We start from the raw sequence: 24,733 nt of genomic DNA, 5'->3' as shown, positions 1-24,733 counted from the left end.
GAGCCCCTCAGCTGTAAACATATGCGCACCTTCAGGGGAAAGTGGAATGATTCTGAGGCCATACATTTGGATACAAAGGCAGAGACTGGAAGAGGGCACACAGAAACAGAGGCCGATGAGTCACTGTGGGCCCAAACTCGAGGCCTGTGGAGCTGGCGTGGGCCCAGCGGGCAGAGCCTCAAGTGACAGCGAATGATTCTCAAGACTTGCAACCTAATGGAATTTGCCTAGCTGGATTTCTAGCTTGCTTGGGACTGGTGACTCCTTTATTCCTTTCAATCTCTTCCTTTTGGAACAGGAATATCTATTATATGCATATCTCACCATTGTATCTTGGAAGCAGGTAACTTGTTTTCTAGTTTCACAGGTCTACAGATGGAAGACTTTCGACCCAGATAGTTCATGCCAAGTCTCCCCGAATGTGATGATGATGATGAAATTCAGGACTTCTGAGCTGACGACATTTAGACTTTGGTAGTGGAGCTGGTTCTGTAATGGGTTGAGACTTCTGGGGATGTTGGGATGGGGTGAATGTATTTTACATGTGGGATGAGCATGAATTTTGAGGGGCTAGATAGTATGCTGGAGTGGGTTAAATGGTGGCCCCCGCTGGAAGAAATGTCCACATCTTAAACTGCAGAATCTGTGAATATTGCCTTACATGGCAAAACGTGATTATATGAAGGGTCCTGAGAAGAGGAGCTTACCCTGGATTAGCCAGATCAGCCCTAAATTCAGTCACAACGTTCTAATAGGCACACAGGGGAGATTTGACAGGCAGAAGACGAAATGGCAATATGACCAGGGAGGCAGAGATGCAGCCACAAGGGGAGGATCACCTGGACTCCCCAGAAGCTAGAGGAAGCAAGGAAAAGAATCTCCCCTTCAGCCTTCGGAGGAAGCGCTTCCTGTCAGCACCCGGATTCCAGACTTCTGGCCTCCAGAACTGTGAGAGACCAGATTTGTGCTGTGTTAGGCCGTGCGGTGGGTGGTAATTTGTTACCGCAGCCCTGGGGGTCTAATACCACTAGAGGGAGCAGGCTCTTTAGTTGTGCCTGTTGGTTGGCTTCTCCAGCACCCATCTGGGGCAGATGAAGCAGAAGGAAAACCCAGACACTCACCACCACGTCACTGCTCAGGTCCAAGGTCTCCAGCTGGTCTTTGGCCTTCTACCTTTCAGCAACTTCTTATATTTGTTTATAAAAAATGCTGAAGGATTTGTTATACTTAAAGGGAGGATTGGGGAAAGTACATCTACTTCATGTTCTTGGAAGCAGAAGTCCTACCTCGAGTTTTCACTTTTTAAAAAAATCAATTAGCATATCCCAGTTACATTGGTCTTTTTAAACCATTGCTTTGGTGATGTCATTTTCTTGTTCAAACTTCTTCAGTGACCCCCGAGGGCCTATAAAATAAGCCCATAACCCTTAGCCCAACATTCATTCCCTCCCCAATCTGGCCCCATCCCAGCCTGTCTTTGTGGTCTGATTTCCCACTATGCTCCTCACCAGTATTTCCAAAATCATGCTGTATCTAACTCCAGCTCTTTGGGATGTTAATAAATGTTACACTCACATGGTGGGGGGAAGGCTCTATTGTCTGTTCGGTAAACAGATTTACACAGTTAAGGCAGTTTATTATCACAGGGCTCTCAGAAACTTTAATATGCCAGTGTACAATGTGAATCTCCAAGAGACAATTAAAGCATGAAGCATTTCCTAAACTTACTTGACCATGAAACCCATTGTACTGTTTCCATGGAAGCCAGTTTGTGAAACTCTTCTATTCCAACTTCCTTCTCTGACCAAACTCGCCTATTTGTGCTCATCTGAACTCGTCTTACTTTCCTGCTTTAATATACAGAAGTTTGGTGAAATGTCAAAGAAGCAGTGCTAGGACCACACGGCACCATTTGATCCACATGCTATTCAATTTCATGACATTTTCCATTAAGTTGGTTTTCGAGTTCCCAAGTCCTAACCATAAATATTGTAAAAATAGATTGTGGAACCCAGTACAAATGTTTGAGTTACGTTACAAAATATAGAAACTATTTTTTAAATAAATCAATTTAATAATACTGCTAGATGATATGAGAAGCAGGGGCTCCCCCGTCCCATCACTGGCCCCACACAGCTGTGTCTGAGCAAGTACAGTTGTAGGCACGGCGGTCGGCAGACGTGGGGTTGACAGGTACGCTTTTCTTCTTTCCTTCTTCCCCACGATGACTCACTCCCAGGTGGTCTCTGGGACCCGAAGGAAGGAAGCGGCTCGTCTGCACTAGCTCTCGCGAGTCACTCCGTGGCTGAAAGGACTGTGGCGGGGAGAGCTAGTGTTCACCTACAACCTTGCTGAGGGAGCACAACCACCAAAGTTGTTGGTAAAAGGGAAATTTTAGCAGCAGTGAAATGAAAAGAGGAAGAGAAAGGATGGGGCCAGGCAAGTCTATGATTTAAAAGTCTGTTTGGTTCCAAATCCAGATGAGACACTAGCTGTGAGGACGGGTGGATCGGGGCCTCTGGAGATCAGGAAGGTCAGGAGGGGACAGGCTGACATCGAGTGTCCCTCACACTTTGTCCTGAAAGAGTCCCGTTAGACATTTGTCCAATGGTCTGGGGGGCAAGTACCTTGAGCACTTTTTCAGAGCAGAGAAAGCAGCTCATGCCTGGCATCAGTGTTTGCTGAGCCCCTGTGATGGAGGACTTCCAGTGTGCAGACAAGTTGCTGGTAGTGCCCACGGAGGGCCACACCCCTGGCCCATGGCGAATGTCTCAACTCATGGGGAAGTGAGATCTTTGTCTGGGTGCCGGAGACTTCTGGGACATCATTATAGCAGGGGCCACCGTGGGAGGACCTCAGGCCAGGCAGCCCCATCAAGTTGGTCAAGGCCACCCACACAGTCAAGAGGCCTGTTCCAGGCTATTCTGCTCTTCTTCTTCCGTCTGTAACCAGCTCCAGTCTAGAGACTGAAAGTCAACAGGCACGTTAAAAATACAGTGGCCACCAATACACCTCAGGTTAGTTGTCTTCCTCAGGAGGCGACCAGTACAGTTTAGAAGGAAACTTAAATCCTCTCATTCATAGCAGTCTTGTTATTGCAGGCTACTCTTGGGCTAAAGCTACATTTTCAAAACCGTACAGGAACTTTCCTTTGGCCTAGCGTGAAGTCCCTCAGATGCTGTGACTATGGAAACTAGACGGCAAGTTTGAGTATTACCTGTGGTTCACAGCACTTATTTATGCTCGCTGTGGGTAGGTGGTACCAAGAGCTAATCTCAGCTACCCATTTCCAACCCTACCAGATGAAATGGCCTGATAAGACTTCCTTTTCCTCTGGCAGAAATGCAACTCGGCAGGGAAATGCTCCACATACACCCTTGTCAGCAGGAGGACGAAGAGCGACGAAGAACAGAGAAAGCCCCAAACCAGAGACGGACACTCGAATAAATAAGAAGTAAGTACAATTAGTAGTAGTATCCTGTCTGATTCCTCTGACAACTGAGAAGTTAGGGGGAGGTTGGCAGGTCACTGTCTTGGCAGGAAAGGGCCTTTTAAAATCTGAGGAATGACTTAGGGTCCTCTCAGCAAGGTAAGCTTTGCCTTGAAATGTACCCGCATCTTGACTCACTTTCCGTCAGCTTAGCTTCCCTATAACGAGTACTACCTACCGCTAAGCTCTGAGCCCCTGAGAGGGGGTTGTGACAGGGTCTGGTTCTATCCTCCAAGTCTAGCACAGCACTCCATACACACGATGCTGAAGTGCCGCGGAAACCACAGGGACAGAAAGACCTTCCCAGAATGACGTTACCTTCCTTATAAAAATTAAGTGTTATGAGGATTAAATGAAGTACTGCACACAAAGTATGTGCACCGATTCAATAATTGTTAGCATTACTATGAATAATAATAATATGTACTAGAAAAGCATAAGCATATACTGAGACGGAGGACATGCTGGATTGCCTTTCTGTTTTCTTTTTCTGGTTTGCCGTGGAAAGGATGGATATGGTATAGCTGGGATTCACACAGCACATTACCCTCAGACTCTGGTCCTGTTCTTTGATGGTGTCTTGCATTGCATTTTCTAGCTGGGTGCAGAGAGTATGTGCTTCAGCCACCAGTTCTTCACTAAAGGAAAGGATCACAGTGTTAGAAAATGCTCCACGTGATTTTTCAGAGATAATATGCTACAGAGCCTTTGACAAGATTTTAAAAATTAAATTACAATTACTTTGATACTGAGTGTCTTAAAGCACCTTGTCCTGACTAGTAATCTCATTCATCTCGTTAAGCACTTTTCAGAAGCCCACACCCAGCCATAAATAAGCATTACCATTTCACACTGTGAAAAAGATCTTTTTTTCTTCACTGAAGTTCTTACTTTATTCAGATCTCATTAGTTTTTACCTAATGTCTTTTTTTTATGTCATGTTAATCACCATACATTACATCATTAGTTTTTGATGTCGTGTTCCATGATTCACTGTTTCTGCGTAACGCCCAGTGCTCCACACAGAACGTGCCCTCCTTCATACCCATCACCAGGCTAACCCATCCCCCCTGCCCCCTCCCCTCTAAAACCCTCAGTTTGTTTCTCAGAGTCCATCGTCTCTCATGGTTCGTCTCCCCCTCCAGCCTTTCTTTTTAATAGAAAAGTTAGAAGTAAATGAGTGCTTTCTGACTTAACTAGATAGTTGAATTTAAATCTCTCCAAATTGCCAAAATCTGAAGATATCTCACAAATCACCTGTTTTCCAATTTTTGAAACAGAAAAAAAAAATTATATAGACCAAGAAATTTCACCATTTCCACAGTTCCTTGAGATCTGTGAAAAAGCAAGTTCTAGAAGCTGATTTGATTTAATCCACTCTCTCTTTTCTAGGATAAGAAATGCACCTGTCCTTTCAAGAACCACTGTGGGGGGAGAGGGGAGAGTACAACAAGCCGCTGTCCCAGTCCAACCTCAGCCTCATGATATGGACAGACAACCTCTCCCGGGATGACTTTTCCAGAGCTTCTAGGATATCACTGGAGGGACTATGCCCAATCCAGGAAGACAGTGCCCTGGAACTCTGCTCACCTTGCAAAGCATGACACTCTGATGGAAGGAACACAGACCACATGTTTGCTCAGCCCCTTCCGTGTGGCTACTAACTAGTCTGAAGGCTCAGTACCAGCTCCAGAGGGCAAGGGAAGAGGCACAGGACCCAGTTACCGTCCTCAAGCTCACTGCAGGTTGGGGAGAGTTAAGAATCTAAGGCCACGTATGAGTAAGTTCCACAACAGCAGAGGCTATGAACTCCCCAAGCACAGGAACAGAATTTTTAAAACAGCTTTATTGAGATATAATTTATAGACCCTAAAGTTCACCCACTTAAACCATATAATTCGATAGTTTTAGTATACTTACAGAATTACACAATTTTTACAATCTAGTTTTAAAACATTTTCATCATCTAAAAAGAAACCTTGTTTGTACCCATTATTAGCCCTTTCCCATCCCCTCTCCACCTGCCCTAGGCAATCATTAATCTATTTTCTACATCTGAAGACTGGGTCACGGGAATGATTTTAACCATCACCAGTGCCTAAGGCCCGACACACAGAAGGTGTTGAAGAAACTGCATGGGGCTGAACTAGAAGCAACCTCCCCCCCCCCCCGCCGGGGTCGAAGATGAGAGAGCTCTGTGTGTGTGTGATCAGGGCACTGGAGGAGGGGGAAACAGATGTGTCCTGCAGGTGGGAGGACCACCCAGGGCAGGACACTGGCCAGAGGTTCTGGAACTTCAGTGTGCACCAGCAACCAGCCCAGGCGTCTGAAAAGCTACCTGCTGGGCCCACCCCTGAGCAGCTGATTCAGCATCTGCATCTCTAACAAGTGCCCAGATGCTGCTGATGTTGCTGGTCTGGATCAGACTTTCCGAACCACTGGGCAAGGCCAGGAGTTTGTACGGGAATAGGGGATCAGCCTGGAGAGTGGCTCCGAGGTGGCCTCAAATGTCTGAAAAGGCTCAGCGTGGATCCTCTAGGGTAGTGGGAAGCCACTACTAGTTACTGGCCAAGAAAATACTTGATCTACTCGTATTCTGTGAAGACTCATTTGACCAGAAAGGGCTTGGAGGTGGTACTAGACAGGAAGCAGGGAGGTGAAACGACTTACAGAAAAGGCAGAGACGCTCTGCTCACCACCTTGGCGGTGGCAGTGGCCCAGATGACAGGAGGGGAAAGCGAGGGAAGAGTGGGGGGTGAGAACAGGCAGGAGGAGGAAAACCGTAGCTTGGTAACTCAGAGTGGTGGGGGGTGAGAGGGACGAGGCAAGATGACCGAGGCATGGCCAACAGGGCATGCCCTGTGGGGAATCTGGTTTTCAACAACAGGTGATGGCTGACGGGACTAGCACTTTTGATGTCCTCATCAAGCAATTCGTAATCCAACCCTCAGACCAGAAAAGTACTTAGCTAGCAAGTTACAAGGGACTTGGAGAGTAAAATACCGTATGTGCAGAGCATATGAACCAACACAAAGAAAAACATGCGTGAAATCACCAGACAGATGAAATAATCTCTCAATGATAAACATGCATCTCCATTCCCATGGCCTCCCGATGCGCCCATGGCTGTCACGCCTGGTGCTGAACAGTGACCCACCTTTTCTTGACGGCTTCGGGTAAGCTGTTGGGGGCAGCAGAAGGCTGAGACAACAGCTGACCCGAGTGACTGAGGCGAGAAGCATTCATGCTGTCTGGGCTGCCGCTGACGGGACCACGGACTTTGCTCTAAAGGACAAAACCAAAAAAAAGTCAATAGAATTTGGGAGCAAAGGGACGATCCCAATTTTGCATTCACACCATGGTATTTTCTCATGAAACAACTGATCACAAGACCAGGACATTGGCTATTCCTACGAATTATTAGTCAACATCCCTACTCATGACCACAGTTTGCATTTTGGCTTAGAAAATCTTTCTGTGTCTACAGGTGTACTTTTTTTTTTAAGATTTTATTTATTTGACAGAGAGAGAGAGAGAGAGAGAGAGAGAGAGAGCGAGCCCAAGCAGGGGGAGAGCGGCAGGAAGAGGGAGAGGGAGAAGCAGGCTCCCCGCTGAGCAGGGAGCCAGAAGTGGGGCTCGATGCCAGGACCCTGAGCTGAAGGCAGATGCTAGAGGTGTACTTTTTGATAAAAGATGCTAAATTGGGGAGATTTGAGTTCCTGTATTCATAGGCTTTATTCACTAGTTTGCTTAACAAACTCTAACAAGGAAATTAAGACAGACATGGCTTCACTTTTCCAAGCAGAAGACCTGAGACACACAAAAAGCTTGTAAGTGGCCTTCTGTGAACTGCATCATCTGTGGGACGGCCGAGAAGAAAAGCAGGATGCTCTGGCCACCCCCAGCGGCCCGCTGGCTGCCACAGCCACTCCACCTCAGTCAAGAGGTTAAACCAGTGGCTCGGGCTCCAGGTGCCTACCGCCCACAGACATGACCCACTGTCAACCTTCTCAGCACTGCATGCCCCTCCCCTCTCCACGGCCCCAGCCAAACGCTGGTCTGTTGGCCTCGCCATTTCTCATGGACCCGGCTCCTGTGCTTGCCGCAGCCCGTGTGACTTCAATCCCACTCAGCCTCGCAAGCTGGGGGACCCACCCTGGTTCCATATCCCTCCTTCCAGCTGAACGTCAAGATCCGGCTTTAACCAGTCAGTCAAGCCCCCCCCCCCCCACTTTTGCCCTGCTGCTCGTCACCCATGGAGAGACCCAGCCATCCGCCTCCTCCCCTCTGCCTGGGCCTGCGAGTGTGGCAGGAAGGCAGCCCTCCCACTGTCCTATCCTGTGCAGCAAGGGCTCTGAGACTCCAGCCCTTCTCGGGGGCGAGGTCTGTCCAAGCCTCAAATCCCTTCTCCAGCTGCCATGAGGGATTTCTCCAAAACCCAGATGTGATCAAACCATTCCCATGCTTAACCTCCTGCAACATGGAAGATAAAAACAAATTCTGTGGTGTTTTCTTCAAAAACGCCTTCAAAACAAAGTGTGGCCTGCGTAACGTGGCCCTCGCCTGCCTCCCCGTTCATTCCACAGGACACCCTTTCCCCACACCACAACACTCTGCGTGTAGCACCCAGAACACACCTACTCTTTCAGGCCAAAGTCCTGTGCCTCTGATAGAGCAAAGTCTTCCCTCCTGAAGGTCATCTCCGCCTATCCACCTAACTCCTACTCATTATTCAGCTGAAGCAACACCTCCTTGTGAACATTCCCTGTGCTTCCCTCCAAGACGGAAGCAGGTGTAGCTCTTTGCATTCATGCTACATCTCAGCTTATAGCACTAAAGCTGCTGATTAACACTTCCTGCCCCCAAATTCAAATTCACTTCCCTGTGTGTGCCCCTCACCAGATTATGAGCTCCTGGGTCGGGCACCATGCTTCTTTCCTCCTTTACCTCCAGTTTTCATCACATTCCTAAGCTCCTGGGCACATGGTCAGTGCTCAATAAATGTCACATGAATGCAGATGGTGGAGCAGGCCATCCCTGGGAATACCTCAACTTCCCTCTCCTTCCTCAACCTTCTCTCCTTGTCAACTCTCCTTTTTTCTTTTCTTCCCTTCTTACAGGAGGAAATGTCACCCACCCCTTCCCAACGCCGATCCTTCCATGCATGCTCATCATGCTGATACGCCGTTGTTCTCAGGACTTAAGAGACTCAACTGTCTCTTGCCTCTCTGATTCTGTGAATCTCCCAGTGCACTGTCTCCTTCTGCTTGGCCTACAAATCTGCTCCAGTCCATGATCTTAAAAACAACACCTTTGCATCCTCTTCCCCCTTAGGCAACTATCTTCCCATTCTCCTCTTTGCTCTTTAACACTATCAGTGACTCAATCACTCTTCATCCCAGGCAACCTCTCTGCGGCCTGCACAGTGTGCGCTCTCTCTCTCCAGCTCTGGTTTCCATGGCCTTTACCTGGCTCTTCTCCCTCTCTGTCTTAGGCTCTTTTTTGTGTCCCGTTTTCTCTGTGAGCAACATGCAGCGGAATCTCAGCTACAGTAAGACAGTGGTGGGGGGAGGGGGCGCCTACATGGCTCAGTCGGTTAAGCATCTGCCTTCGGCTCAGGTCATGATCTCCAGGTCCTGGGATTGAGTCCTGTGTCAGGCTCCCTGCTCAGCGGGGCATCTGCTTCTCCCTCTGCCTGCCGCCCTCCCCCACTTGTGCACTCTCTCTCTCCCTCTCAAATGAATAAATAAAATCTACAGTAAGACAGTGGGCAAGAGAGTGCGGGTGACGATACTAAGCAGCACAGACTCAGATGAGGATCAACCAGGTCATGCAGACATGCCCTGTAGTGGGCTTCATGAAGGTCTCCCAAAAGATCCACCCATGTCCTAACTCCAGGAAACTTGGTAATGTGACCTTAGTGGAAAAAGGGTCTTCGCAGATGCAGGTAAGGATCCTGAGAGGAGATCATCCCTGACTACTGAGAGGGGACCCAAATCCAATGGCAAGGATACTTATACGAGACACCCAGGAGACAGACACAGAGAAGGCCTTGTGAAGACACAGGCAGACACTGGAGTGACGCAGCCACAAGCCAAGGAATGCCTGGGGCCATCAGAAGCTGGAAGAAGCAAGGAGGGATTCTCCTCTAGAGCTTGCAGAGGGAGCCCAGCCCCGCCAACACCTTGGTTTCAGACATCCGGCCTCCAGAACCGTGAGGGAGTAACTCTGTGGTGGTACCTCACTACAGTAGCCACAGGAAACGCATGCAGGCAGAAGTAAGTACACCTAGCGCAGGCCTGACTCCACCCCTCCCGCCCATGCCCGGCCCCGGAGGAGGGCAATAGGAACGGAGCGGCGGCAGCTGAGTGCTTGGTCCGTGGCTCTGTGGTCTCCCCTGGAGGGTGGTGACAGCAGCACAGAGGTGGAAAGGCCCCGAGACACTGGCGGGCTGAGGGCTGAGGGCCTGGTCGTGGGGCTCACTCACACAAGCGATCTTCAGGAGATTCCAGAGCTCCTTCTGCCGCTTCTCCTGAAGCCGGACAACAGTCTTCTCATCTTCGTTCATTAAACTCACCACCTCTTCCACCTTGGGCAACAATTCCAGGGCCTTCTGCTTGCAAACCACAGTTTTACTGTAAAGAGTAAATGTGACAGGCTCCAGTGGCATTGGGGTTGGAAAAAGCAGGAGAACATAATCCCTGGGAATTACGAATCCAACAGCAGCTGCGGATAAATTTTCTCCAGGCTAAGCAAGTCAGAGGGGACTGAGAAAATGACCTCACGTGTGGCCTCGCTGCTTCTCCGAACTCCACCCTCGGGGAGGGAAGTCGGGGCGTATACCTGAGCTGCATGTAAATCACTCGCACTTTCTTCTCAAAGCCTTGAATGGCCTGGAGGAGCAGCCGGACCATCTCCTGACTGTCGCCATCCGTTCGCTGGTCTGGAGAGAGGGAAGGAGCCACACAGTTCCTCAAGGCAGCTGACAGAGAGCGCCTACACTGCACACTGACAAAACAAGGCCCCCGCTGCACACAGAATGCCCAGCGTACCTCTGGGTTTTTCCCGAAGTCTCCTGTAAAGCTCCCTTGCCTGCTCTTCTCTGAAACATACAAAGGAGAAGCTCTGTCAAGATGTGAGGTCAAATAAGCACATCTGAAACACTGGTTAACTAATTTCTGGCAGTACAATTACTGACTTTTAGAAGCAAGACTGGCATTGTCTTGATTGGGGAAAAGTATTACCCCTGGAGACATTATAGGTGAAGCCTACAACAAGGAAATGATGGCCCTCGTCATCAAACCTGAACCATCTCTAAGGTTTAATGAAAGAGTCTCAAGGAAGCGAGTTTCTACTCTGTCCCTCGGAATTTCCTCTCCACGCGGCTTCTGCAATAACCACCCCAGTACCATCACTGGGCCTAAGCCCTTGAAAACTCAAGTCCAGGGGCAACGCAATCTCCTATCCCTTTCTGGCCTCCACACAGTGAAACTGGCTGACACTTTCAGAGGTGACTTTCATTTGATAACTAAAGAGAATAAAGGGTTAAATAATTTAAGAAAATATAGAATCCAGATCATCAGATTTCTGATATTTGAGCTGCTGGTCCTGAGAACCCTAGTAAAGGCATTAGAGGACCCTGCTGAGCCCAAGCCAGAGCTCCTGTGAGTCTGATGCAGCTCGCCTGCTTCCCTCCCACCTGCCCCCTGGGAGCTCGTGTGATTCCCTTCAGGTAGGACAGCGTTGCCGGGACACCTTATCACCTCCTAGAGCCAAGGCCAAATTCCTGATAAAGACTCAAATGAACAGTTTCCGGGTTCAAACTCTCAAGACCTGGCAGGCTCCTTCTCTGTTGTACTTTCTGCTCTTCAAACCACGCCTGGATCAGGCCGGGCTGCACGAACAGTGAGGTCTGATACTGTGGCGAAGGCTGCTTCCATCACAGCCTATAAGTTTATGAACTCATGCTCTATCTGAATCATCTGAATTGACCTTCACAACTCTGTGAGGTCAGACAGTTCTGCTTGCCGCTTGATAGATATGGAAATGAAGGCTGACAGCGATGGTGATTTGCCTTTGCTCATCTCTGGAACTCCCCTGGAACATGCCAAGATGCTTCACCAGGGGGTCATGCTCTACAGAATGGTCTCACAGAGCTGCCATAATAACCACACTCGAACCCTTGGATGATCGCAACACCCATGCAGAAGCTTGTCTGGGGCGTCTGCGGGTTGGCCTGCTGCCCGGCTGCTACTCACAGGTCGTCCAGCGTACCCCCCTGCTTCCGCCCCATTGGGCTCCTCTGCAGGTCCACTATGTCAGTCTGCAGTGCCATCATCCGCTCCACCAGGTGCTTCACTTCGTTCTCCTAATGAAAAAGCTGTGCTAATGTCAACTGACGTAATGAGAGCCTTCTGAGGCACGAGATTTGGCGGGGAACACCCTCCAAATGCACTGAAGACTCTCGAAAAATTGGCTAGAAGGGATACAGACTTTGGAGTCAGATGGCCTGGGTCTGGAGCCCGGGTCTAGCTGTGTGACCCGTGGGCAAATCACCTGACCCCTGAGCTGTAGTTTCCTCCACGATGAAACAGGCTTCTAAAGGGGCCACTTTAGGGGTTAGATAAGATACAGCATGTAAAGTACCCGGCAGGGTGCCTGGCATAGAGAAGATGCCCAACGCGCATCCCTTTCTCTTCCCTTTGTCCATCCCATGGGGGGGAGGCCCAGTCTCCTCTGTTTCACAGCTTTTGTGTGTGAGTGCAAGGTGGGACTGTCTCTGTGGCTAGGGGAGGCACTATCTATGTAATACCCACCTTTAAGTCAGTATTGATTCACAGAAACTGATGTTAAGACACAGAGGTGAAGGTCCCTACCCAAGTTCACACAGGAAATGGCAAAAAGTCCAGAAAAGGCCATGGAGCCTTCAGTCTTCATTTGTGTGGGGTTCACTAAAGCTATACTTACTTCCCTTACCTCACAATTAACTCTTTTCAGTGATATTTGATTTATGCTATCCTACTACTTTACGCTTAGACTTTTTCTTTCCTGTGGATTTAGTGTCTCAGCAAAACTAGGCAAAACCCTGGCGGGATGGAGTGTCGATCATTCATCCAAGGCCCTTTCTAAGAGGAAGAGGTCTGGGCTGCCCACAAGGATGCTTCACATTTTGCTCCTTACTCAAGTCTGCACCGGCTCTGGGGGGCTCCTCCATCCGCCATCGTGAGGCCCCCTTTGCCGGCTACTGGCCTGGCCTCTTCCTAGCAAGGCCTAGTTAAGGTCAGACAGCATGACAAGGACAACCTGATTTCAGACATACAAATCGATCCAGTATTTGAGGACAGAGTGAGAAATGGTAGTAAGAAGCACCTCCCCACCCTCCACCCCCCCACCCCCCCCACCCCCCTAAGAACAGGGATCTAAAATGAGTCTCCTGGGGCACCTGGGTGGCTCAGTTGGTTAAGTGTCTGCCTTCAGCTCAGGTCATGATCCCAGGGTCCTGGGATCGAGTCCCACATCAGGCTTCCTGCTCAGCAGGGAGCCTGCTTCTCTCCCTGCTTGTGCTCTCTCTCTCTCTCTGACAAATAAATAAATGAAATCTTAAAAAAAATAAAATAAAATGAGTCTCCTACCCGCCCACAGAGCTCCACAGCCTGTTCCATTTCCCTCCAGGCCAGCAGCAGCTTATCTGATGCTGGAAAAAAAAAAAATGTAGGGAAAAAAAGAAAAACAAAATGAAAACACCACAGAACCAAAATAGAAACAAAGAACTCAATTATAAGAAGCAAAAGAAACCTCAGGAAGAGGGGAAAAAAGACAGGAATGGTCTCTCCAAACAGATTGCAGAGAGTACACTCACTGATCCCAAACTCAGTTTGCTCACTGTACTTCTCCAGGTCAATCTGGATGCTGGTTTTAAAGAAGTCCAATTTGGCTTTGAGCTGCTGAGACATGGAAGCCATAGAATTCTTCATCTTGGAGAGGCAGCTATTATTCCGAAGCAGATTCATCCTGCAGGGACCACAAGAAACAGAACCTTCGGGCATCGCTGGGATCCAAATACCATTTCCTATATAATACCAAAACCACCTCAAAGGCCAAGGCAGGTCCCTATTATAATTATTATTGTTATAACAAAAGCAGCCACCTCTAATCATAAAGACAATTTCCTAGCCCTCAGCAAGCATGAGGTTCTGCACCAAGGCTGGAATTAGGCACAGAACCACAGCAAGGGCCAATAACCCGGAGAGGGAGTCAGGCAGTCCCCAGCATGACAGTCAGGGGAATTTTGCTGACCCAAATTGCCATGAGCTTTTCCACAGTCCAAATTCTGCCCCTAGTTCAGCCAGCCCGGCCCTCAGTTTATACTCCTGCTCCATGTGCTGACCTCACTCAACCTCATGAAGTCAATCCTGCCCAGCCAACCACTTCCTGCCCATCCAAACCAGTGTCTCCCTCTTGTCTCTCCTACCAGTGGCTTTCTGGGCCCCTCCCTGTGGCGAAAGCCACCAAGCAATTTAAAGTAAGTGAAGTCCCAGACCGCCTGGTACAGTACATGGCAGCTCGCTGTCCCTGCTGCAGCCGGTTACAGTCCTCCCTCAGGGTTTGGATGCTGTGCCAGACCTGGCCCCACACCTTCCTCAGCTGGAAGAAAGACAGGTTCCTCTTGGGCTCTTGAACTGGAACAGAGACATATGCAACCATCAGAAAATAACTGCCCTCACATTAACCATGTCCTGCCTCGTGTGACATCATTGGTATTCTCACATTTTTTAGTTATAGAACTACTATGCAGGGCACCTGGGTGGCTCAGTGAAGCGTCTGCCTTCAGCTCAGGCCATGGTCCCAGGGTCCTGGGATCGAGTCCTGCACTGGGCTCCCCGCTCAGCGGGAAGCCTGCTTCTCTCTCTCATTCTCCCTCTGTGCTCTCTTTCTCAAATAAATAAATAAAATCTTTAAAAAAAAAAAAAAGAACTACTATGCTATTACATAAGTTATCTGGGTAATAAGCCTGGTTACTGTCACATACATTTTTTTTTTGCACTCCACTGATAGCACAAGCATGTACCAGTCAATAAATATTGATTTGAAGAAACAGTTTGTGAACCATGTATAGACAATCACATGTATACAGGCTCATATGCTTTCAACAGAAAGCTTTATAACATTTAAGGTCACGTGAACTTTTCCAAAAATTCAGCTTCAACCAGTAGTATTAGAATATGTTTAAATAAGCAGTAAGTCTGGAACTAAGACTTTGGGCTCTTGATCTATTCTTAAGTGTGAGTGAGTGAGTAAGTGTGTGTGTGTGGTAGTAATGCGGGATGCATTAATATGTCCATTAAGACTCATACAATGGAATACTATACAAGCATTAGAAATTAGGGAGCTCAGGGCACCTGGTGGCTCCATTGGCAAACTGGATTTTGGCTCAGGTCATGATCTCAGGGTTCATGAGAACCCTGCTTCAGGTTCCAAGCTCAGTGGGGAGTCTGCTTGGGGATTCTCTCTCTCCTTCTCCCTCTGCCCCTCCCCCTGCTCCACAGACTCTCTCTCAAATGAATGAATAAATCTTCAGAAAAAAGTTTTATTAAAAAAAATTAGGGAGCTCTATATGCACCAACAGGGGAAAAATCTCTAAAATATATTATTAAGTGAAAAAGACAGGTGCAGAACAGTACATGTTGATGCTACCATTTGTTGGGGGTACACACACCCAGCCACACAACTTTATATATGAGCAGAGTACTCCCGGAAGATATACCCAAGAATCTGACAGGAGCAAGTTTCCCTGGAAGAGACTGGGAAATTGGGAAGAGAGGATGGCTTATTTTTCACTGTTTATTCTTTTTGTACCTTTTGCTTTTTTTTGTATCATGTACATGTATTATTAAAATATAAATAAAACTTCAAAAATAAGTAAAATGGCCATCTGATTTGATCAAGTTCAGAGACTTGCAGGCAGTATTCTCTGTCCTATGTTTAAAGTTCTACCTATGACACTGAAATTGAAGACTCCCTTTCCTCTTCTCTGGCTGAGCTACGCAGAGGCTCCAAGTAAAGAAGGCTGCCCTGGGGACCAGGTAAGCTCATCTCCTTGGTGTGGACCCCCTCCCCTGGTCCATGTCTCTCCCTCCTCCTACCCTGTCGCAAGCATTACAAAAGATTATTTTTTCAAGAAAACAATGCTGTTCTTACGGATACAGCTGACACTTTCAGGTTGGGGCCGGGGGGAGATCTGAGTCTCATAGGCAATTTTACTGTTGTCAAAGAGAAAGACGAGATCCATGTCCAGCGTGCGGCCCTCAATCAGCTGCAAAGGAACAAGAACAAGATGAGATCTTGTGGCTCCCACCCCTGCTTTTTCCAAGTAATAACACAGGGATTTCTGAGTGTTTCCTGCTGTTCACCAACGGCATCTTCAGCGGGCAAGTACTGAGCGCCCATGCAGCCTTTCTTCATGACTCCAGCCTAGATTTCCCATTCCCGTTTCTTTTAGACTTATTATCCAAATGGATGTCTTATTTACAACTCATTACTTTCTATCTATTCTCTGTTGTCTTTACTGTGCAATGTAGACGTTCGCCATCTCCCTTCCTATCCAGTGCTTGTTTCTCCTAAGTTGGCTTTATCAGTTCCTTGGGGCAGGGGCCGTGGTGTGCATAGCTCTGGCTGTCTGCACAGTTTTGTACACGAGAGGTACATCGGACAAAGCTTTGGCTGACTCGGAGGAATGAAGCATTGCTTGGCAACAAACGAAATGGAAAGGCACTCTGAGCGGTCTGGAAGTAACAAGTTAAGCGTGGAGGGACTCGTGTCTCCCATGGGGCCATGCAGGGGATCTGATGTTCCAACTGAAAACACAGGCAGGCGTCTGCACTGTGTGACAAAGTAGAGCTGAAATCTGAACAGCTGGGAGGCGAAGTCCGAGGAACACTTCAGTGTTCCTCACTCCTTCGGTGAGGAGCAGGGGCTCACCTTGCCATCTGAAATACACTGAGTGGCAGGCTTGTCAGGGATCAGCGCCAGCCCAGCTTCCTGCAGCAGCTCCTGGTCCTTCTCGGGGATTCCTGTGTCGTGCTGGATTCTGGCCTGCAAGCTCTGCAGACTCTCGTCCTCTGTCACTGGATAGGTGTGAATGATGCCTGTGACCATGTTCAAGATATGAACCAGCTGCAACACAACCCAGATGTTACTGGAAAAAACCCATCTTTACAGAGAGGCCCACCTATTTGCCTGGATCGTCTGCTGCTCCCAACATTTCCCAGCCACACAAAGAGAGTGGCTAGGCTAGCGGGAGGGAAGGGAGCCCCAGTGCCAAGGTTCATACATTCTGGTCTTTAATACTCCTGTTTGTCCACAGCTACCACCTCACAACCAATGTCAGTTGGCCCAGGGCAAGCACTCTCACGGGGCCTCCCTTCCCACTGCTCAGATGGCCCATGACCTGCTTTTTAAGGCGCTCTTCTTTCTCCCAAGCCCTACCACAGCCCATCGGGGACCTGACCTGCTGCCTCGGGGCTGACCTGGCTCCGCACTCACCTTCAGGTTTAAGATGTCATCCAGGGCCTTGAAGCAGCCGTTGGGCCCGTACACAGGATCGGTGCCCCTTTGTCGTGGGTGCCACATCAGCATCAGCTGCAGCCACTTCTCCAGTCGCTGTGCCAGGATGCTGAGGAGACAAGAGCATGGAGTGGAAGGGGATAGCTCCAACGCTGTTCTCAGGTGGCCTCCCATGCGACCTCACGTACATTCACTGCTACACACATCCGTGGCAGCCAATATGTGATTACTGAAAATGAGTTAATCTGAGGGAAAGCGAACGTTTCCAGCCAAACTAATGATTCAGGTGCTTATTCCTTCGCCTGGTCTGCTACGACACCCCCTGAAAGCCAAGATGTCTTAACAGATGAGTCAACAGACTGATCTCCACCTGGCTGCATGAGAATGATCTGTGAAACTCTTTGAACGCTGCAGGCATGTCCTACCTCCCGGTGAGCCCCCCACACACAAGCTAGATGCCATCCTGCCAGATTTGTTAATCCACCCCCCCCAAAAAAAACCACTCGTGGTCCCACAACAAAGTTTACACTCCTCCCTGGCCACAGGTGCTCTCCGCCTCCACAGAAGCCAACACCCTACTCACTGCCCCCTGGAATATGCCTTTGCTCCCCTCACTCCTTCCCCCTCAAACTTCCTTCCTCTTCATCTACCCTGTCCTGCACATTGTTCCAGATCCTTCCAGAAAGTTCCAGCTCATCCAAAGTCATTCCACACAGCTCTAGTCCACACGATACCTCTCTCCCCATTCTCTAAATACCCATGGTAATTATTATCCATGCTACTCAGCTGTGTGTGACTGCCTTGCTGCTTTCTTTTGTACTACTACCCGATGCTGATAATAATATTTTAAGTGTCCACATTTGGGCTCTAAGACTAGAATGTAATGTTGTTCAAACTACAAAGATTTATTTGTTGACTAAGACACAGTATGAGTCTACACAGGAGTGCAAAGAGAAGTAAAATATAATTCCCTACCCTGAAAAGGCCTACAGTTGAGGAGATAAGCCCTATGCAAAACCAAATGTAATATGAGGTAGAAGCTACTAAGGGCGGTAAGAGGTACAGATAAATTGTTATGTGAATTGAGGAAAGAGATGATTTCTAGATGGGGTGAGGGGCGGGAATCCATTCTAAGTTTAAGATGGAGATGGTTATGTCAAGTCCTTAGTCACGGGATGCTATCCTGATAACCTCTTTAAAAGCTATCCGATGTCATCACAAACATTTATTTGTAAAAGAGGAAGAGAACTACGTAGAGAAGCGCCACTGGGCCTTACCTGTTCAGATTATTGGGGTAGGGTAAAGAGCTTGAAAACTTCACGGCTCCATTCAAGTCCTCACTGACGACAATGTCCATCTCACTCTTCTGCCGGACTTTGGAATGCCTGCGAACATGTCATCTCCTTAATTACAGCCTCTAAGTCACTTAATGGGCAAGACGCACTTTACATCTGTAACAGATCACTTTACAACTGTACGGGATACCCCCAAGTTGCAATTTTATCTTTGGGTGACAGTCAGTGCCTCAGGATCCTGCTAGGATGGCTTCTTTCAGAGCCAGAGGCTAGTCTGGACTGCCTGCGGGAGTGGAGGCAGCGACCATCCTGTGCCCAGAGCTCCACAGCCAGGACAGCCGACTCCTGATCTCGCCCTTAGCGTGTCTTCATCATTTCCTCTACTTTTCATTTTATCTCATACAAAACTCATGTTTTGACAGAGAATAAAATTAGAACTTCCAAACCAGGATCACTGCACGAGTATCATATTGATGGGAAATATGAACACATGCATGCACAACTCATGTTCCTCTAAATGTAGATGGCTAGATGTTACCTCTAGTGGTGAAGGAACTTTTACATTTCCCAGTTTAGAGAACTCACAGATGCACTGATGCATCTGAAATAGTACTTGAAGGGGAAAAATTTTAAAGATTTTACTTATTTATTTGACAGACAACAGCAAGAGAGGGAACACAAGCAGGGGGAGTGGGAGAGGGAGAAGCAGGCTTCCCGCCAAGCAGGGAGCCCGATACGGGGCTAGATCCCAGGACCCCGGGATCACGACCTGAGCTGAAGGCAGACTCTTAACAACTGAGCCACCCAGGCGTCCTGAAGGAGAAAAATTTTAAACCCAACTAGTTTCAAAGCTTTTTGGTGATGAGGAAAAGAACTTAAGTGTGAACAATGCTTCAAAGATAACCAATTACTGAGAGCGTGAAGTTTTTAAAAAGTTGTCTGAGGCATTACAAGGCAGATGAGACAGACACTTCTCACAAACTAGTCCACTGAACAGCTCCTGATTGGGGGTCCAAGAAGTCTACCTGAAAGTGTCATCTGGTCTTCCAGCACTGGCGAGGGGAGTTCTAAGAAGCTGATTCTGCAGACAACAGACTTACTATAAAGATGCTGAGACATTAGAGACATATTTTCAAATAGCACTTGTTCTTCCAGTTCGAATGGATTTTTAACTCACCTTGTTAAAAATAATGGAAAAACTCAACATCTGAACTGCAGAAATGTAGTAATTCTTTGGTTAGTTAAAAACACTACTGATGTACAGGTAAAGTTATTTTTATGATGGCTAGAGTATCAGGTGTGACTATAAATTAATGAGCTAATTCCTCAATGTTCCAGAACCTATGTAGGTCAACAAGTATTGCTTGTTTTAAAATAAATCACCAGAGGAGGGCATACTTTGCCATTTCACCAGACTCCTGAAGAGCAGGGACCTGGCTGCAATCATCTTTACATTTCCAGTGTTGGGCTTATACATATTGACTAAACTGGACTGCCATCACAAAAACCACTCTTCTGGAATGGATTTCCAAGGTTACATCTTATAAATAAATGATTCATGATGCAAATACCTGTCCTTTGAAAAAGTTAATGTTCTCATTAGTTCCAGAAAGGTATTTAGAAAAATGATAATAGCCAGTGCTGGCAGTGGTGTGGTGAAAGAGGTAGCTTTGTATGTTCCTGTGGAAACATTATTTATATAGCCTTACTGTTGAGCATTTTAATACACATCAAAAACCTTTAAAATGTGCATAATCTTTGATCAGTTCATTCCACTTCTAGGGACTAGAAATAATTATGGATATACAAGGATTTCCATACAAGGACATTATTCTTGGTGCTCTTTTAAGAAGTAAAGATTATAAAACACTCATGCTTCCAGTAACAAGGGATAAATTTAAAAAAAAAAATTCCAGTATAGCCACTCAGTTGAATACTGAACAGACATTATAAATAACGGAAAAACATAAAGCCCTTTTCAATAGCAAGACTGAAAAAGAGGTTATATGAGGGTATTTGTAGTAATTTATTTGTGGGTTTTTTTACAGTATAACACATATACTGAAGAGCCTGGAGACACACAAAAACGTTTGTAGTGGTTGTTTCTGGATTGTGTGAAGGAAATTTTCACGGCATAGAAATGCTTTGAGAGCACTTGCGGGGCAGTTCATATTATGCTATCATTGATGTAAAAATGGGGTGAAACACATAAATGAACCAAGAGACAAAAATAGGCCAATTTGCTTATACCCATCTGAAACATCCCTGGAAGCACACCCAAAACCAGTGGTATCAGGTGCCTGTGGGGAAGGAAGCCAGGTGGCTGGGAGATTGGTCAGAGAGGACTTTCGGTGCATACTCTTTTATTACTTTTGGAAGTTTGAACCATGTGAACTTATTACTGCTCCAAAAGGACAAAAGCTGGGAATAAAAACAAAATTTATTTCCAAATGAAACCTGATTTAGGGCAATGTTTTTGAACTATGCATTTTGGTAATGACTAACCTTCACATATACAATGAATACTTATTTTTGTAATAAAAAAAGGTAAAGATATAATTTTTTAAAACCTTAATTATATCCTTCAGTTTTTATTAAGTAATCTTTTTTTTGGTAACTTATTTGTGTACATACTGGGTCATATTTTAAGCCACTTTCTTATGCTTTTGAAACAAAAATTTCTATTGAGGTATAGTAAAATATGTCAATAATACATTTCCATGTAAATACTTCTCACTTGTCATATGTACATGTCCTTTGTTTACTAGTACACAGCATCCTCAGTGGAAGTGCACAACGTATGCAATGGTCTGTAAACACGGCCATGTTGCCACTGCACACACGGCAAATGTTCATAGGGTGTTATATTTAAAGACGTTAACACTTAACAACTGCTCTCCTTTTCTAGGACTTCTGAGCCTGGAGTGCCCACATGCTGGATCCTAAAGGGACATCCTCTATGGGAGACAGATGACAGAGGTCTTAGGCTGGGAGCACCCAGTGAGATGGGAACAGGTGAAAGACATGACAAAGACAGAGAGACACACTCGCCCCCTCAGGGGGTGCTCCTGGCCCCACCCGCAGGCCCCAGTCCCTCACTCACCACTGTACGGGCTGCCAGTTAGGGAGAAAAGGTCGGAACCCTGTGATGCACTCAAAAGCCAAGGTGCCAAAGCTCCAGTAGTCCACGGTCACCGTGTACTTCTGCTGCTCCAGAAGTTCTGGGGCCTGTAGAAGAACATGTGGTGGGGAAGCACCTGAGCTGCTCCTGCTGCTGAGGAGCCTCCTCAGGAGGGGGCAACAGGCCCTTCTCATCATGTCCCCCCCATTCCCCTGACTCCATCCAGAGGACACTGGCATGTCCACACTCAAGGGGGAGGAGGTGGACCACACGTGTAGCTGGTGGTATCTAGAATTTTTCTGTACCTCATGCATGCCTGATGCTGATACAAGGGCCCCTAGGGGTATTTTTAGGTAGACCAGAGCACATCATTACCCTTTTCTTGGGTGCCGTGTCCAGGTGGGAAGTTACATACAACAAAGGAAAATGATACCAGGCTAGACACACCAAATGCATAACACACACATTAAATGCGGACCACATCTCCTAAACTGATGTGACTCAGGACGTGTGGTGGTACAATGGGATGGGATATTTACAATCAGGCAGGAAAAAAGCCAGATGCATGACTGCTGCCCAGAGAGAGCTGGAGTGACCAAGCAAAGCTTTGAAGCACAGGTGGGAATGGAACCTGGCTCAGAAGGTGGCACCTCACGAGTGTCTGTGAAGAGACATTCTAGAAAGGACCATCAAAAGCAAAGGCAGGGAAACAGGACCGTGCATGGTCTGGTTAGAAGTGTGACACTTATGGAAGGGCCAGGGAGTGCAAATCATGAGGAAAAATTGGGGGATGGGCAGATCAATCTCTGTATCTGGTTATGGACAGAAGTTTTAGTTCTTGAAGGTGAAGGATTTGACTAAGCATCCTGGTCAGAGCATGGGGTCCCCCTGCTTAACTGCTGCTGAGCCCATGAGGATCTCAGAGGATGCTCAGCAGGACCTACATAATTACGTGATATGGACACAGGGCCCGAATCACAACCCCCCATGGGTCACCACTCTGAAACCTCTATTCCACAGAGCAGGTCATAAAGCAATGGAGCCCATTACTTTAGTTGGTGAGATAAGCAGGAAGCAGAAACGCACTCAGAGAGACTTCAAAGAATTTTTCTCTTTTTTATCTAAGAACTAGATAAAATATTTAAGCTCATTTAGCCCAGTGGCTTTCAACTTTTTCTTGTTTATTAAACTGCCGACCCTTTGATTCAACCAAAATTTTACTGGTTGTTACCATCAACAAGCAATCTATTACCAAGTCTTACTGAGTCTCTTGCTAGGCATTTCTTGATCTACAACCTCACTGCTACCAGCAGCTCTCAGCTGCTCATCACAACAGCCTCCTTACTACTCGCTCACTATTTACTCTTGTTCAGTATAATTCGTTCTCCACACTGCATCAAGAGTGATCTTTTCAAAGGGTAAACCCAATTCCTCTCCAAATTAAAACCCTTCAATGTCCTTCTGGTTCTCCATGGACTACATCCTTTGCTTCAATTTCCTCTCCTTTCCCCGACCTCCAGCCCCTTGCATCTACTCATCCTTCAGGTCCCAGACTAGGTGAGGTCCTCCTAATACATATTCTTATAACACCCTGCACTTTCCCTTTGTAGCACTTGTCACAATTTTAATTTCTTAGTTATCTGTGTAAGTGTGGGGTCAATGCCTGCTTTCTCACTAAACTCCAAACTCCTAAAGACCAGGGAAATGCTTGTCTTCTTTACCAATCCATCGCCAGTTCCCAGCACAGTGCCTGGCAAACATAGACTATACTCAGTATTTCCTGAATGAATGACTCAAATAGAACCCCAATATTCAGACCAAATAATGTAAAGAAGGGGTGGGGGCTCAGAGTTCAGTTCCTTTTTGGTGGCCCAAGACATGTCATGGAAACTGTGGCTTCTACAGACCAGCATGAATCTAGTTTAAACTCTTCATTTTCAGATAAAATACTGAAGCCCAAGATGTTACGGGATGTGTGCGCGAGAACACACACTAGCAAAGCCCTTTTGACATCAGAGAAGACGACTATCTTTCCATTGGGCCTCCACTGGCAAAAAGTGCTGACTTGAACAGAGTATGTCTCTGTCATACAATAATTCCTATACTTCTGGGAAACCTCTAAAGAGCTGGCAAGACTTAGATACTAGAAGGCAAGGACAGAGAGGAGCCACCCACGTAGAGCCGTCAGAGAGCAGCTGATAAGCAAACATGTAAACCCCATTGCTTACCAGGTATTGCAGGGTCCCCACAAAGGAAGTACAAAGACTGCCCTGATCCAGTTCCTTGGCATATCCTAGGTCAATAATTTTGTGTATTAACTGAAAAAAAGGGAAAAATTGGAGGATTATGAGAATACACTGTCCTCCCATAAGAACAGATTGCTGACCAGAGCAGAGGATATTCTGAATTCCCAGGTGGTGTTAGATCCTGAATTCCTAAGAACCACACAGGAGACTGCCTTCAACATGGCAGAAAGAGAGCAAGAGAAAAAATACAGGGTAAAAATGCTGAAAAAAGGCACATGTTCTCCTTTGCTCTGCAACTACTCACCAGAGGAAGGTCAAAATGAATGGACTCTGCACCAGCCCTCAAGATTGCTAAATCTGGACTTGATGAGGTGAAAGACCTCCTCAGTGAATACCCGTAGTTCTCAAATCTTAGAACTACTGGCAAGAAGGAGTGTGAACTGGAACCAAGGTGAGCGCTAGGACAGTCAGGGGTCAGGCCCAGAATGCTGATGGAAGCTCCACCAGAAAAGACTGAGTGGCCCACAGGTTGGGTTACTATATTCCACTCAGCTGAGCCCCTGCTTGTCACCCCCAGCTAAACAAACAAGGCTATGAAAGGGTATAGCGCCAAGCCCCATGGGGAGGTAACCGCCACACCCAAGCAGGAGGGGCCCTGAGGAGGGTCCCAAAGTGCTCTGGAGAGACTGCAGGCTGGGCCAGGCTCTATGGGCAGGTGTCAGCTCCAAATGCCTCCTCTGCATCACATCCAGAACCAGCTCAGAGCTGGTTTCCAGGTTAGCATCAAAAGCTGCGCTCTCGAACACACAGAAAACAAAAAATCTATTTCTCAGAGGGGCTGGTCCCAAAGGCTGGGGCGGACGTGGGAAGAGAAACATTATTTTCCTTATCAGATTCCTGTAACTTGGGCAACAATGTGATCCATTCAAATTTGCCTCCATCTGCAAGCAAGTTTTTTGCTGAATTCTGTTTGCTGAAATCAAAAAGTGTTCCCAGAGAATCAAAGCAAATACAAAGT

General features: G+C 47.2%; 1 protein-coding gene across 10 annotated transcripts in view; it reads right to left on the bottom strand.

Moving 5' to 3' along the window:
• Positions 1–1,633: 1,633 nt before the first annotated feature.
• Positions 1,634–24,733, bottom strand: part of IKBKB (inhibitor of nuclear factor kappa B kinase subunit beta) — a 56,912-nt gene continuing 33,812 nt past the window's right edge. For 3 of the 10 annotated variants that reach the window (XM_073902567.1, XM_073902560.1, XM_073902561.1), the window contains 16 exons: positions 23,698–23,787; positions 21,452–21,576; positions 18,331–18,438; positions 17,033–17,162; positions 16,469–16,663; positions 15,689–15,803; positions 13,962–14,169; positions 13,350–13,501; positions 13,123–13,184; positions 11,749–11,858; positions 10,543–10,592; positions 10,334–10,433; positions 9,978–10,125; positions 6,648–6,775; positions 3,964–4,128; positions 1,634–2,966 (listed from right to left, as the gene is read on the bottom strand). In XM_073902567.1, the coding sequence (XP_073758668.1) occupies positions 2,960–2,966; positions 3,964–4,128; positions 6,648–6,775; positions 9,978–10,125; positions 10,334–10,433; positions 10,543–10,592; positions 11,749–11,858; positions 13,123–13,184; positions 13,350–13,501; positions 13,962–14,169; positions 15,689–15,803; positions 16,469–16,663; positions 17,033–17,162; positions 18,331–18,438; positions 21,452–21,576; positions 23,698–23,787 (1,893 nt within the window). In that variant the 3' untranslated portion in view covers positions 1,634–2,959. The remainder of the gene's footprint in view (positions 2,967–3,963; positions 4,129–6,647; positions 6,776–9,977; positions 10,126–10,333; positions 10,434–10,542; positions 10,593–11,748; positions 11,859–13,122; positions 13,185–13,349; positions 13,502–13,961; positions 14,170–15,688; positions 15,804–16,468; positions 16,664–17,032; positions 17,163–18,330; positions 18,439–21,451; positions 21,577–23,697; positions 23,788–24,733) is intronic. The other 7 variants (XM_073902562.1, XM_073902563.1, XM_073902564.1 and 4 more) reach the window with 7 other exon arrangements.

This window comes from Callorhinus ursinus, unplaced genomic scaffold (assembly GCF_003265705.2).
Source record: "Callorhinus ursinus isolate GAN/ISIS: 27379988/994484 unplaced genomic scaffold, GSC_fseal_2.0 scaffold17, whole genome shotgun sequence".
Classification (NCBI taxonomy): domain Eukaryota; kingdom Metazoa; phylum Chordata; class Mammalia; order Carnivora; family Otariidae; genus Callorhinus; species Callorhinus ursinus.
The sequence above is the reverse complement of the archived record's forward strand: the minus strand, read 5'-3'. Positions and strand labels throughout refer to the sequence as shown.